The sequence below is a fragment of the Nicotiana tomentosiformis genome, chromosome 1, assembly GCF_000390325.3.
Source record: "Nicotiana tomentosiformis chromosome 1, ASM39032v3, whole genome shotgun sequence".
Taxonomy (NCBI): domain Eukaryota; kingdom Viridiplantae; phylum Streptophyta; class Magnoliopsida; order Solanales; family Solanaceae; genus Nicotiana; species Nicotiana tomentosiformis.
In genome coordinates, this window is record NC_090812.1 from 112448062 (window position 1) to 112463807 (window position 15746).

Here is a 15746-nt window from a genome sequence, read left to right on the forward strand (position 1 = left end):
ATCTTGTGAACTATCTGAAGCTGCTGGCATCGGAAAAAGATTGGAATAAAATGTGCTCCCTTTCCGGGGAGTGTCTAATGAACAATTCCATGCGTAGCGCGATGCATGTACCATACTAGTTTCTTTGTATCTTCTTTTCTACTTACATGCTGCATGGAAATCCTGACTTTAATATTCTTTTTTACATGCCAACTTTCTTGCTTCCGAAGGCCTACAAAGGTTGATCCTTGATAAGCAAGGACTTGCTTCCGAGCGAGATCAACTTTTGACGGAACGAAACCAGCTCACGGTGCGCCTCCCAGTGTTGGAGGCAAAAACTATAGAAATGGGCGAGCTTGAGGATCGGTTGCAACAGAGCGAACAAGATAAAATGGCCCACAACTAGCAAGCTTTTCAATTACACAAAAATCTTCAAAAGGCTAAGGCCAAGTGGGCCGAGCTTCATGACATTGTACTTGCCGCTGCCGAGCGCGAGTCTGCCTTCGAGGAACAAATCAAAAATTTGTAGGCAGACTTACACTCAAAAATCGAAGAAGCCAATGTTGCGGAGGAGAAAAGGGCCAAAATGGAAGAGAGGTTTAAGAGAGTCATGGAGCAAAACCGGATCCACTTGACTACCACTATTGAGCTTGACTCTCGCCAGCGCCATGGATATGAAAGGGACAATCTTCAGGTCGAAATTGATAAACTCTAAGCTCAACTCCAGTATTAGGAAAATTAACTTGTCTTCGAAAAATCCAATGTTATATATCATATAAAGAGGAAGACTTTGGAGGAGGACAAAGTGGGCATCGCCAACATAGACGATTGTATTACCCAGGCCGGAGAACTGGAGTTTTTTGCTCGTGAAAATCTTCTTACCCGTCCCGCTATGACTGACTCCTCGAGTACTTGTTCCGAGTACTCGAGAACCAAAGGGGATATTGAAGAAGATGAAGGCCCCGAACTGGTAGTGGATCCGCTTTCCTCTGCCGGGAGAAACGTAGATCCCTCTCTCCCTTCTGGTTTTGGCGGCAATGATGCATAATTTGTTTTTGTTGTAAATATACCAAACCTTTCATCGAGTTTGGAACTTGATAAATAAATAAAAAAATTTTGCTTAAGTGTTGTGCAAAAATATTCCTTTTGCGTTTAATCGATAAAAGCTTTAGGTATATTTTTATCCGATAGCTTTTGATTCCGGGAATAAACTCTTCCGAAATCTACCCTTTACTTTGAGGGTTTTATAAGAGACAGCCCTTATGTTTACAGTGTTCTTGAATAGGACGTCTCCTGTTCATTCTGGCATAAGCATTTGAAGTTTTTGTTAATTTTCAAACGATAAAATTAACTCATCATTTGGACAAAAACTAAGATAAAAATAAAAGGACTTTATTTTATTCCTTATATCTTTAAAAATACATAATCATTCAATTTTCTAAAGTAAAAACTAACAATATATGTGGCTAACCTATACAACTTATTTCTATGGGGCTGATCATGCAGTCTTTCACCTTGATAAGACATATTTGATCCCGGTTCTAATAGTCCCCCATTTTTGTGGCACTCTTGGTGCCGTATCAAATATTATCCCCCTAGTGTTCAAATGTGAAGGATGCTCATTCGAATACTGGAAGTTTTGCTTCATCGGTGGAAACTACTTGTGAATGGTTAAATAATCCTTTTTGAGTGATGGAAGGCAAAGATTGCCACCAAACTAAAGATTATTTAACTATCCACATATCCGTTTACCATCGATGAGAAAAGTTTTATGCCTCAATATTTAAAGGTCTTGCCTTTGTCGATGACACTCTCTTCATAGTATGCTTTCTGTTGCTTCCTCGTTAAAAATCTTGCCAGAAAAGCCGTTTGGGACAAATAATGGATGAAGGGAAAAAAGTGCAGCACATACTTTCAGTATTGGTAGCATCCATCGTCAATAATACCTTTTGATGTGAGTCACATTCCAATTGCGGAACAATTTGACTCCATATAAATTTTGAACTCGTACGACCCTTTATTGGTGATAGCTGAAACCCGGTAAGAACCTTACCATGTTGGTCCCAACTTCCCGGCATTGACTTTTAGAGTGCTCTAAGTCACCTTTCTCAAAACCAAGTCTCCTAGTTTGAAGTAGCGGAGATTGGCCCTGCGATTATAATATCTTTTCATCCTTTGCTTTTGAGCCACCATCCTCACGTACGCTAAGTCCTTGTGTTCATCGAGCAAGTCTAACCTCACCAACAACGCTTCATTGTTTGCTTCTTCGTTTTTTCGGGAAAACCTTAAAGTGGGTTAACCTACTTCCACCGGTGTCAGAGCTTCCACGCCATACACGAGAGAGAAAGGTGTTTCTCCTTTGCTCAATTTTGCCGTTGTGCGATATGCCTATAGCACTCCCGGTAGCTCATCAGGTCATCTACCCTTAGCATGTTCTAAAGTATTTTTAAATTTCTAGATAATTATCTTGTTGGTTGACTCTTCCTGTCCGTTAGCACTTGGATGGTATGGTGAAGATCTAATCCTCTTGATTTACAAATCTTACAAAAATTTTGTGACTTTTGAACCTATGAACTGTGGCCCATTGTCACATGCAATTTCCTTCGATATTTTGAATCGGCATGGTCCCATATGAAGTCAACCACTTCACGCTCACCGATCTTCTGGTAAGGACTTGCTTCGAATCATTTAGTGAAGTAGTCAGTTAAAAATAAAAGAAATCTTACATTTTCGGGGCCCGGTAGCAGAGGATAAACTATGTCCATTCCCCATTTCATGAATGGCCATGGGGACAACACCGAATGGAAGAGTTTTGCTGGTTGGTGCACCAATTTTGTATGGCGTTGACATTTGTCACACTTCTGAATGAACGTCTTCGTATCCTGTACCATCTGAGGCCAATAGTAACCTACCTTGATCACCTTTAGAACCAACGACTCTACACCAGAGTGATTCCCACAAATTCCTTTGTGGACTTCCCTCATCACGTAGTTTACCTCTAAGGCCCTCAGACACCAAGACAATGGTCCTTGGTATGATCTCCTTTATAAATATTCATCTACAAGGTAGTAACGAGCTGCTTTGTTTCGTAGTGCCCGGGACATCTTCGGGTCTTCGGGTAGTTTACCATGCCTAAGATACTCGACGAACTGATTCCTGCAGTCCCAAACTAAGTTGGTTGAATTGACTTCATAGTAACCGTCCACATCCAATACCGAATGTAGAAGTTAAAAGACAGTACCAGAGTCAGATCCTTTTATCTTCATGGATGACCCCAAATTAGTCAATGCATCTGCTTCCACGTTTTCTTCCCTTGCAATGTGTATGATTGACCATTTCCTGAATCGTGCAAGCAATGCCTGAACCTTGTTCAAATACTGTTGCATGCGCTCTTCATTTGTGTCTAAAATCTGGTATACTTGGTTTACTACCAGCTGGGAATCACATTTTATCTCGATGACCTCAGAGCCTAGTCTCCGCGCTAGTTCAAGTCCTACAACTAAAGCTTCAAACTCGGCTTCATTATTAGTTAACAGAAAAATTTTAATGGCCTACCTCGGGGTTTTCCTCGAGGGCGTGACTAGTACTATCCCGAGACTGGACTTTTACGTTGGTGTCACATCCCGACCTCGAGGAGCGCAACCAGCGTTCAACAGAGTTATCCCGGTCGAGCAAGCCTGCACAATGTCGTCTACCCAACTCACCCATGAATAAAGAGAAGAATAATCTTCGTTAGTTGGACCGGAAGAGGTCATGTGAACAATACCAGTTCATTTCCATTAGTTACGTAATTAACAAGTCTTTGAAACAGAACATAGTACAATAATAGTTAAAGTGGAACAAATGATACGACTACAACATTTTTAGTTTAACCTTCCCAAAAATAGATACAACCCACACTATGTCTATGGATCCTCTAACATGAACAAAAGAGTGCTATGGTAGTGCCGGTAACAAGACCCCGACAATACCTCAAAATGCTATGTACAAAGGATAAAAGACATAGGACCCCGAGATGACGTGGGGCTTACCAAATCAGCAGAGGAGAGGGTATGCTACTATCACTGGTTAATACCACCTACTATGGAACCACCTGCATCCATTAAAGATGCACCACCCCCGGCAAAAAGGGACGTTAGTACATATGGAATAGTACTAGTATGTAAAACTAAACACCCTCTTAATAGAACGAGCAACAGTAAAAGGAGAATAAAACATGGAATCAATAAGAGATTCAAACAGTATCAAGGTGTCAAGTCAAGGGAAAGGTAAATTTCAAATAGGATTCAGTAATATAAGTTGGGAGATATTTAGCACCGATACACCACCGTGTTTTAGCGCGGAGTCCGATCTTAGCCCGACCGGCTAAGCTGTCTCACCCTGAAACGTACACTCGCAATACCACCATGTGTGCGGCATGGCATCCTATCTCAGCCCGATAGACTAAGCCGTTTCACTACAATGCCGTGTGGGTCGACATCACATCACATCTCGCTAGCAATAATCTCGTCCCATTTAAAGGGAAATATCTCAACACACCAATCTCATCCCATATAAGGGGAAACAGTCTCATCACACCAATCTCATCCCTTATAAGGGGAAACAGTCTCATCACATTAGCACAGGGATTTGCTCCACAATCACTTCTACACCGGCACGTGTAGTTTCAGGGTTAGGTTGTTCCGACATACCCTTCCTCGGTAGCTAAATGATACTCCCAAGGCATTTATTATTAAAAGTACTTACCACTCAATTCGTATTCTTTTACATGTCATTCATTTTATTGGCATCATTGGCCATAACGCGATATCATTCTTGGCACATTGGTCGTATTTCTTAATTCATGCTCGCTATTTCACTTTCTATCATTATCATTGATAATCAACAACAAGGCCTCTCAAATTAAGACTTTAAACACATACTTGAGCAAATTTTAGGGTCTTAGGCACATGTGACTTCTTACACAATTGACATGATAGCTTTCATAAAAAAAAATCACACTTTTAAATCATAGCATAGTAATACACAACCCATACTTAAACCACATTCTTAAATATTAACTCAACATAACACGAATCTTTGGAATACATATTGAACGCATAATTATATCGATACAAGGCTTATTTGACAGAAATTCAATTTATAAAGAGAAACACGCGACTTACAAGGACATTGCAGGGTTCAATTTTAAAAGAAGAGTTTAGATAACATACCTTGCCTCAAGATTATCAGTTTACTATAATGTTCCGAAAATCCAAGCCACTTTGATCTATTTAGAGATATAGCAAAATTGAACACAAATTATGAAGTAGTTCATAGTTCCAGCTCACATGAGCATTTTACCAAACACTAGGCGTGCATTAAGGTTTCAAGGTCCTCCTATGGTGGATTCTTTCACCCCCACTACCCAAAGTTCACCCAAAACAGCTCAACAATCTTCCCACTACCCTAGATGGTACATGCATGTAAAATAAATAACTCCCACACCAAAGAATTGCTTTACTAATTACCCATGTTTAGTTCAAATCTGAAATTAAGGGTTAGGGTGTAGAATCTTACCTTTTGGTTGAAGACCTTGTGAGTTACCCTAGAGAAATCTTCAGGGTTTGAACAAAGATTGATGAACAAATAACTTAGAACTCCTCTTCTCACTCTAGACTACCTTCATCTCTCTCTAAAATGTAAGTTTGAACCTTCTAATATGACCCCCAACATTGTTTTATAAGAATAGGGTCAGGTTTATAAAACTAGAAAAATAAAGCTCCGAAACGAAATTTGCGGTCGCAGAGTGACCGCAGAATGAATATGCATCCACAAATCGTCCGCACAATTGGTGCCCCTGAATTGGGACATTCGGGTTGGGTCTGTGGTAGTTCTACGGCCCGCAGACCTGTTCTACGGTCGCATAATGTACAACAGAACTTCCCTCTAGAAAATCCCATGCTGGTTCCGCAGTTGATGTGCGGCCCGCAAAATAGTTTTGCGGTTGCATAGTTGATCGCAAAATATCATCCAAACTTGTCCAGTTTTCTGCTTCACTCTGCGGCCATTCTGTGGCCCACAGAGTGATTCTGCGGCCGCATAGTGGGCCGCAAGAATGTCTTTTTTTGGCCAAATTTTTTTTTTTACTCCCTAGCGCACTGATCAACCCAAAAAGTCTGTACCGCGATGAGCAAGCTCACCGTGAAGAATCTCTATAATCATCAATACATAAATCTTCTTCGGCAGCACGAAACCCCGGGTCTTAGGTAAACTTTTACAGGGCCTTACAGTTGGAAGCTTCATTCGTAAAAAAGGTCCAAAATCCCGATATCATTTTCGATATTAGCACTGCTTCCTTAGCAGGCAAGGGCATTAACCCGGGACTGAAATCAGCCACAAAGTTGGCCAAAATTACTGACTTGATCGCAGTGGGTTTGTACTCAATGTGGAACTCACTAATTTTGACTGCCCATTTAGCCAAATGGCCTAACAACTCAGGCTTGTGAAGGACATTCCTCAAGGGAAAAGTTGTCATAATGGCTATCAGGTGGCACTAAAAATAAGGCTTGAGCTTTCGAGAAGCAACTATATGAGCTAAGGACAGCTTTTCGAGGTACGGATAACGGGTTTTTGCTCCCGACAATATTTTACTAACGTAGTAAATGGTAAATTGCGTACCTTCTTATTCACGGACCAAAACGACACTTACTGCTACTTTTGAGACCACTAGATATATTAATAACTGCCCACCTTCCCTAATTTTGACAGTAATGAGGGGCTTGATATGTACCTTTTTAGGTCTTTCAAGACATGCTAGCATTTCAGAGTCTATTCGAAATTATTCTTCTTTTTCACTAGTGAAAAGAAGTGATGGCACTTCTCTGTGGATCTCGAGATGAATCTGCTTAGAGCTGCTAACCTTCTGGTTAGCCTATTTACTTCCTTCATACTTGTCAATTGGCCTTAAATATCCTCTATAGCTTTGATTTTATCTAGATTTACCTCGATACCTCTTTGCGAAACCAAGAACCTCAAGAATTTGCCGGAACCAAACTCGAACGCGCATTTCTCTGGGTCAAGTTTCATGTTATGCTTCTTTAGGATGTAGAATGTATCTTGGAGGTGTTTCAAATGATCTCCTGCATCTAAAGACTTGAATAACATGTCATCAATGTATACCTCCATTGTTCTGCCTATCTGATTTTCAAATATTTTATTAACGAGCCTCTGATAAGTGACTCCGACATTCTTAATCCCAAATGGCATCACATTATAACAATATGTGCCAAAGTTCGTTATGAAAGAAGTTTTTTCCTGATCCTCCGAGTTCATCTTGATTTGATTGTACCCATAGTAAGCATCAATGAAACTCATTAACTCATATCCGGCCGTAGCATCAATCATTTGATCAATATTCGGCAAGTGAACGAGTCTTTAGGGAACACCTTATTTAACTCCTTATAGTCTACGTGTATCCTAAACTTTTTATTCTTTTTTGGCACTATAACTACGTTGGCTAATCATTATGGATATTTTACCTCCCGGATTGAACCAATGTTGTGTAATCGGGTTACCTCTTCTTTAACAAACCTATTCATGATCTCTGCTATCGAGCATTTCTTTGCCTTACTGGTGGAAAATTTGTGTCCAGACTCAGTTTGTGAATGACTACCTCCAATAGGATATCTGTCATATCTGAGTGCGACCATGCAAAGCAGTCTACGTTAGCTTTAAGAAAATTAATAAACCCTAACCTGAGCTCGGGATTTAATCATGTCCCCAGGTGAAACTTCCTCTCCAAACATTCTTCGAATAAGGCCACTTACTAGAGTTCCTTTGTGGTCGACTTGGTCGCATTTGTCCCCTCTGGTACCTGAAAATATCGTGAAACCTGATACCATTCCGATGACAGCTCGTTTTTATCATATTTATTTGGGAAAGGGAGAAGGTATTAATTCTTGTAATTTCTATTTGTTGGACTCTTTCACTTTGCTGCTAGAAACAGTCACCGTGTTCATCTCCCTTGCCACCGGTTGATCTCCTCTTATTTGCGTTATTCCTTCCGGTGTTGGGAATTTCAGCAATTGATGATATGTTAAGGGTATGGCCTTCTGAGGATTACATTGTAACCCGTTTCACCATTTAACACTTAGAATAGAGTGGTCTTTGTTACTACTTCAGCGTGTGTGGGCAGAAACATCTCTCCTCGGGTTGTCACGCTTGTCAAGTTAAAGCAATCTAAGAGTTTTGTCATTGTAACAATGTTCCTAGTTAATATTTCTTAATCCAAAATTCTCTATTGTATTATGTTGGAAGAGCTTCCTGGATGGACCAAAACACGTTTAATTTTGAAATCTAAAACATTGAGAGGGATTACCAAAGTGTCGTTGTGTGGCTGAAGACGTCCGTCAGCATCTTCCTCCGTGAAAGTTATGTCATCTTCTATGACTTCCTGAAGTCTCTTCTTGTGAGTCATCGATATCTTCATTTTCTTTGCTGTTGAAAAGGTTACATCGTTGACTTCATTTCCTCCGAAAATCATGTTGATAGTCAGCCTAGGGGAGCCTTATGCTACCTTCTAAGGCTCTGCATTGTCCCGACTTTGGTCGTAGTTGTTCTTGACTCAATCACTTAAAACTTCCCTAAGATAGCCATTCTTCAACAATGTCTCCACCTCTTCACGAAGATGTCGGCGGTTCCCAGTTTTATGGCTATGAGTCCCATGGTATTCACACCATAAACTAGAATCCCTATGGCTTGGATCAGATCTGATTAGTTTCAGGAACCGTGCTTCTTTGATATTCCTCATTGTTGATACCAACTCTACTAATCTGATATTAAAGTTGTAATATAATAACCTGGATATGTAGAGTCTCGGGACCCAGGCACCTTCTTCTCCTATAACGACCTGCTGCCCTGACCACGATCTATTATTCTCTCGGGAGAAAACTTATCCGATGACTGAAACCCTTTTCTGCTGCGACCTTTGGTTCTTTCATATGGCAGAAAATGACCTCTAGAGAACCACCGATCCACATCAAAGTCGCTTTTAAACTTGTCCTCAGTTTTATCTTGATCCCGTCCCTTGGTTGATACCGAGAACCTGAGGTGATCATCTTCTATCCTTATTTTTGACTCATAATGGTTATGGGCATCCACCTATGTGGTTGCTTGAAACTGGAGCAGGCTTTCCCTCAGCTTTAGGGAGGCTTCGGAGCTCCGCGAATTTAGACCCTTTATGAACGCCTGCGCTTCCCATTTATATCGTACCGCCGGTAATAATACCCTCTCCTTTTGGAATCAGATCACGAATTTTCGTAGCAGTTCGGACTCGCCCTTTGCAATCTTGAATATGTTCGCCCTTTTGGCTTGAACCTTCCTTGCTCCACCATGGGCCTTAATGAACAAGTCTGCAACCATCTCAAAAGAGTCAATTGAATGCACGGGTAAGAGATAATACTATGTCAGGGCCCCTTTGTGAGGGTTTCACCAAACTTCTTCAGCAAGACCGACTCGATCTCATGTTGAGCCAAATTTGTTTCTTTCACAGCTGTGGTATATGTTGTGATGTGCTCCTACGGATCCGAAGTCCCATCGTATTTTGGTATGTCTGGCATCTTAAATCTCTTTGGAATTATCTCTGTTGTTGCGCTCAATTTAAATGGTAAGTGCATGTATTTTTTTTGAATATGGGCCTTTTAGTATTGGTGGAGCCCTTGGACTCTGATCCATCCGAGTACGAAACTCCTTTGCATTTCGATCCATTCATTCGTTCATTTCCCTCATAAACCTCATGAGCTCGGTATTGAAGGGATCATTCCAGTTGTTATTCCCAGATCCGCTACCAGTTCCTCCGGCTTCACCAAAATCAACTTCACCTCTTAGGGTGTTATTATCGACCCTCTGAGCCGTTTGATTTGCAGGAACAATGGGAGAAACCGAGCCCCTTCTGTTTGCATTATTGGAGGCGTATGGCAATGCCTGTTTTAACTCTGGCATCACCCGATCCTGCCTTGAGAGGTGTTTCATGATTGCTTTTTGTTGGTCTCTCAGGATTTTAGCCGTTTCCATGTCATGTTCCTCCTTCGGATCATTGGGAGTCGGTTCCCGCACATGCCGAGGATACTGACCATATCGAACTCGGGTCGCCTCACCCCCTTCGTTGCGAGTCTTACATATTGAGTCATCATGTTGCGTCAATTCTTCGTGCCTCTCACCGTTGCGTGTGATGTGATATCATTAGACAACCTTTTTTTTTCAGTAAGGAAAGAATAAAAAAAGTTAGTAATAAACGTAAGGATCAAAGCAATTACGCAATTGTCTAAGCCCCACGGTGAGCGCCAAACTGTTTATCAGTAATACGGTACAATTAAATTTGTTACGTGATATATAGATAAGCGAAATGATTAGATCCAAAAATAATAAAGAGATAAGATTAAAATTGAGATTTAATTGAAGAAGATGATAAGCCTGGCTCCGAACCCAGTGTCTTCGAGAGCACAAATTGAAATAACGACAAAGTGAAAGAAAGTTGTTAATTTCATAGCAAAATAGTAAAATATAGCCGTTTTGTATAGAATGTTTTATGTCCTTACAATGGCTGCCGAGCCAGCTATTTTTAGCTTTACCTAGGAAAACAAGATCACAGGATTAAACTCCTCTTAAATGATAAAGAGTCATTGATGAACACGTAACGGCAGGCCATGAATGCAAATTTTCTTTGCAACGGTCGCTCATTTAATGTTAGTAAATATTTCTCTATTGAATGCTATCCGATGACAAACCCTTGATCTTCTCCCGTCGACTACGCTCCCGTTATCCGATATCGATTACATTCATTGTATCCAGTATTGGTTATTCCCTGACTTGCCTTTTGCCTATTTTCGATTTCACGTGTCATGTTACCATTCGACCATTCATTATAAACCAATTTTACCCCGTACATTACCTTCAGCACTTATCGTCCTCTAACTTTGCTAACAATTTTAGTCTCGCTAACAGAAAAACCAAACAGAGAGCAATAAACTAACAGAAAATACATAGGCTTTTCTTAAAGGAACCCAATTTCCTCTGTACATGAAGAAATATATTTTCTAGTAGAAACTCTACTTTGACTAATATTTAAGGATTATATCTGAGTAGATGTTTCAAATCATCGAAGCTATATAGTCGCCTCTTCCTTTTCTTGATGCTATATATGCCTTTTGCAGCAAAGGCTCTAACTTTGCCTTCTGTCCTTTACTTCTTCTAACTTGTTTATAATTAAAGAGAACATGATATATAGAGGAACAAAATGTTAGAACAAGGATTAAAAAACCAAAATAAACTTGCTTGGCTTAGAGGCACGTAGAGAAAATATTTCTTGAAGATAGTTGGAGTATCTTCCACGAACAAACGGAAGAATAAATGATAACTCTATCTCCGGGTTTTTTTTTGTATCTTCGGGATTTAACTAAGCCACATAACAAGTAGCATTCAAGAATGTTGCTCTTCTATTCTTGAATCTATATTTTTCACAATTGATCAATATCTCTTTTAATATTTTAATAAAAAGGTATTTTGTGAATTAGTTGTAATTTTCAAAGAAAATCAGCCGTATTTGTTAAAGCAAAAAAATATATGTAGTAAATCAAGAATAAATTCACATTCATTTACTTCTAAAAATAAAAAACCTTTTGATAAGAAACATTAATTTATCAAATACATTATTCAAATTTATTAAAACACTTATTCCAACAAAAAACTAAAGAAAAGTTACTTTCTGCATCTCACAAATTGTCGTCTAAAGCTCATAAGCAGGCCATAAAATTTGTTTACATTTCTACATCCACGTGGCCTCGCATTGAGTGGACAATTTTGAAATTCTCTAGCAAGTACATGCAGGCAATAATAAACACCCTCAAGAAGATCGTGAGTGTCATTCAGTGTTTTACATGAAATTAAAACATCTACGCCCACCGAATCCCTCAGCCCCAGCAATATTTCCTGACGATTGTGAGCCCTATTATCTGGTAGAATGTTGACGGCATATAAAGATACAGTAAAATCATTTTTCTTCATTTCTTTAACTTAGTCGTTGAGCATATATATATAAACATTAGCTCAATACCGCTTTTGTGTCGGTGGACAGCTCTCTAATGTATTTCCAAGATTGTCAGCGGCCTAAAGGCCGTCAAAATAAAATCTGGTATCGTATCGAATGCAATCCGCTGAGAAAGGATTGCATTCAGTACGATACAAGAATTTATTTTGATGAACAAAGTAGCTGACTCCGATCCAAATACCGATAGCATGATATTATATCTCATGGGGCTTCCTCTGGTAGAAATTGAAAAGTAAAACAAATTGAAAAAGATAAATAAAATTACTAAAATCATTATTTTTTTTAAAAACTAGAAAGTAGTGAAAGATGCAGGGAAAAGATGGAGTGAACGTACATTTATACAAAAGCTTCAACACCTAATTTCCTTCACAATCTTTGTTCTTTATACCTAATTTCTGTCATAGAATTGCTCCTTTCTGACCTAATCCTTTCATTCACTAAAGAAGCATGTTGAGGTCAATTCTGAAGCCTTCTATTGAGATTGGTTATACACACGTGTATTTATCTTTCCTTTACTAGTTGTTAGTTTTATTACTTTGTTACTGATAGTGGAAGTTATTAGTTAGTGGACACAACTGTTACCCGCTGTCATGTGTATGAGTAGGAGAATTGGATACTCTGTACGGTTGGAATATTCATTTCATTCTTCCGAATTCTGTGTTGCTGCTCTCTCGAACCTTCTTCTTCCATTTCCTCTCTTCTACCTAGGTTTTCTACTCGTCCTCCATTGGAGCTCATCTGAGTCCGATTTGGTTTCTCTCACTCGTGAATTTCTCAGGGTATCAGAGCGGAGGTTCTAATCCTTAGATCAAAGTCATTTTTAATCCAAAAAACTCAAGGTTCAGCTTCTCCTTTTTGACCTAATCCTTTCATTCACTGAAGAAGCATGTTGAGGTCAATTCTGAAGCCTTCTATTGAGATTGGTTATACACACATGTATTTATCTTTCCTTTACTAGTTGTTAGTTATTAGTTTTATTAGTTTGTTACTGATAGTGGAAGTTATTAGTTAGTGGACACAACTGTTGCCAGCTGTCATATGTATGAGTAGGAGGATTGGATACTCTGTACAGTTGGAATATTCATTTCATTCTTCCGAATTCTGTGTTGCTGCTCTCTCGAACCTTCTTCTCTTATTTCCTCTCTTCTACCTAGGTTTTCTACTCTTCCTCCATTGGAGCTCATCTGAGCTCGATTTTGTTTCGCTCACTCGTGAATTTCTCAGGGTATCAGAGCGGAGGTTCTAATCCTTAGCTCAAAGTCATTTTTAATACAGAAAAATCAAGGTTCGATGCTGTTTTATTTTGAGGTTCAAGGTTAGCCCCAAATATGCGTTTGGTACATAAATCAGGTGATTAAGAGTTCTCTTCGCGCATATATCGACTAGGATCATGGCAATTGAAGAAAGCACGTCAGATTCTACTAATCCGCTACTCGATTCAACCAACCCGCTTTACATGTATCCATTTGAAAGCGCAGGTTCCATGCTCGTACTGGTACCTTTTGATGGATCAGGGTATAGGTCATGGAGACGAGGAATACTTAGGGCTCTTTCTGTGAAAAACAAAGCAGGTTTCATAAATGGGAAGTGTGGGAAACCAGACTCAAAGGATCCCACTTTTGATATTTGGGAGCGATGTGTTATCATAGTGAACTCGTGGATTTTAAATTCTCTTTCACAGGACATGGATTTAGTTTGCAATATGTCTATGATGCTAAGGAGCTCTGGCAGGAGTTGGAAGACATATGTTACCAAACTAATGGGGCAAAATTATATCAACTACAGAAAGAAATTAGTGATTTAAGTCAAGGAGCACTCGATATCACAAGGTACTATACTAAGATAAAAAAGTAATGGAAATAAGTAAACAATTTGAATGCACATGCCCAATGCAAGTGCCTATGAACATGTAGTGCCAAGGTAAATACACAGAAAGCTGAATATGACAGGAGGTTAATTCAATTCCTAATGGGATTGAATGAGGTATACACTATTGTGAGGGGAAGCATCCTGATGATGAACCCCTTGCCTTCCTTGGCACAAGCTTTTGCAATTATCATTCAGGAGGAGAAACAAAGGGAGATGAGACCAAATAATTAGTTGATGATTGATTCCACTGCTTAGAGCGTGAACATCCTAGGAAATAATAATTCCAGAAGTAGCTATGGTCAGCAAGGAAATGGACCTGGAGGGAATTTATACACAAACTATAACCAGTCGAGTAACACTGCGAACAATGGTTTCAGGGGGAGTTATTCCACAAACAGATCTCGACAAGTCTATGATTAGTGCAAGAGGCCAGGACATACCAAGGACAAGTGCTACAACCTTCATGGGTGGACTCCAAGTTTAATAAAAGAAAAATAGTGGCTGCAAATATATTTGGAGATTATGGTGATAAAGATGCTGGCGTAGAGGATGGGGGAAACCTACAGACCCAAGAAGAGGGACGAATGATGTATAATCTCACCAAAGAACAATAGCTCATCAGTATTTTAGAAAATATTTAGACTGGAAATGTAGAAGACAACTATGGCATGAGGACAAGAGCTTTAAACTTTGTAGGTATTTCAGCCTTTTCTACTTCTCTTTGCCGTTGCAATCGTTAATAAAAATATTTTAAGACAAATGCTGACTCTTGGATACTTGATTCAGGGGCCACAAATCACATGACTTATAATAAATCCATCTTACCCAATATTAAGACCCTAGTTTATCCTTTTCTAATCACATTACCGAATATATAAAAGGTGAATGTGACACTCGTTGGTGATGCAGTCCTAAGTTCCAAGTTCAGCCTCAAAAGAGTTCTCTTTGTGCCCAGTTTTAAATTCAACCTAAATATCTATCGACTGTTCGACAGTTCAATTTGATTGCTATGTCATCTTTACCAAGTTTTCATGTATTCTTCTGCAGGCCCCTTCACTGAAGAGGCCTATGGAAATTGGTAAGGCTATTGACGACCTATACTATAACACCTCATATCTTTGCAAGCCTGTGACAACTTCTACTAAAGTTCCATCTAGTATCTCTGATAAGAATAATGTGCACCCTCGTTTGTATCATGTTTCCTCTGTTGCATCTAGTTCACCTATTTCATCTTATGCTTGTAATAAGAGTGGTGCCAATTCCCATAAATACTCCACTGTTAATATTTAATTTTCAGGCAGTGAAGAGAATGCTCCAATGTCAAATACATCTACATCTGATAGAAACATGGTTGAACTTTTGTGGCACAATAGATTAGGACATGTACCCTTTGCCAAAATGAAAGGAATCCAAGAGATACCAGCTAAGTTCACACCTAAACAACCTCTCATTTTCCCCATATGCCCAATGGTTAGATATAGTAGACTACCCTTTCCAGAAAGTACTACCTTCACAACCAAATTTTTTGAAATATTAAATATTAATTTGTGGGGATCATACCATATTACAACCCATGATAAACACATATATTTCATCATCCTTGTATATTATTATGGTAGATGTACATAGACACATTTACTGAGCTATAAAAACAATGCCTTACAAATCATAAAAGCCTTCTTTGCCATGGTGAAAAATCAATTTAGCACCTCTGTTAAGACTATATGAACAAACAATTGCACTGAATTCACCAGCCTAGAAGCTAACTCTTTCTTTCAATCTTGGGGAGTTATATACCAAAGAACATGTCCAT

At 39.3% G+C, this 15746-nt stretch overlaps 1 protein-coding gene across 1 annotated transcript; it reads left to right on the forward strand.

Moving 5' to 3' along the window:
* Window positions 1–13454: 13454 nt before the first annotated feature.
* LOC138908836 (uncharacterized) lies at window positions 13455–14164 on the forward strand. The gene is made up of 3 exons (XM_070199460.1): window positions 13455–13635; window positions 13746–13893; window positions 13978–14164. Exons 1-3 carry the CDS (start codon window positions 13455–13457, stop codon window positions 14162–14164), a joined length of 516 nt encoding a protein of 171 aa, XP_070055561.1.
* Window positions 14165–15746: the final 1582 nt, after the last annotated feature.

What these genes read in the sequence shown, in the direction of transcription:
- LOC138908836 (XM_070199460.1), top strand. Translation starts at nt 13,455, where the DNA reads ATGGCAATTGAAGAAAGCACGTCAGATTCTACTAATCCGCTACTCGAT. An exon ending in TTCTGTGAAAAACAAAGCAG is followed by an intron (nt 13,636 to 13,745) that starts GTTTCATAAATG and finishes TCTCTTTCACAG; the next exon opens with GACATGGATTTAGTTTGCAA. An exon ending in GGAGCACTCGATATCACAAG is followed by an intron (nt 13,894 to 13,977) that starts GTACTATACTAA and finishes ATGAACATGTAG; the next exon opens with TGCCAAGGTAAATACACAGA.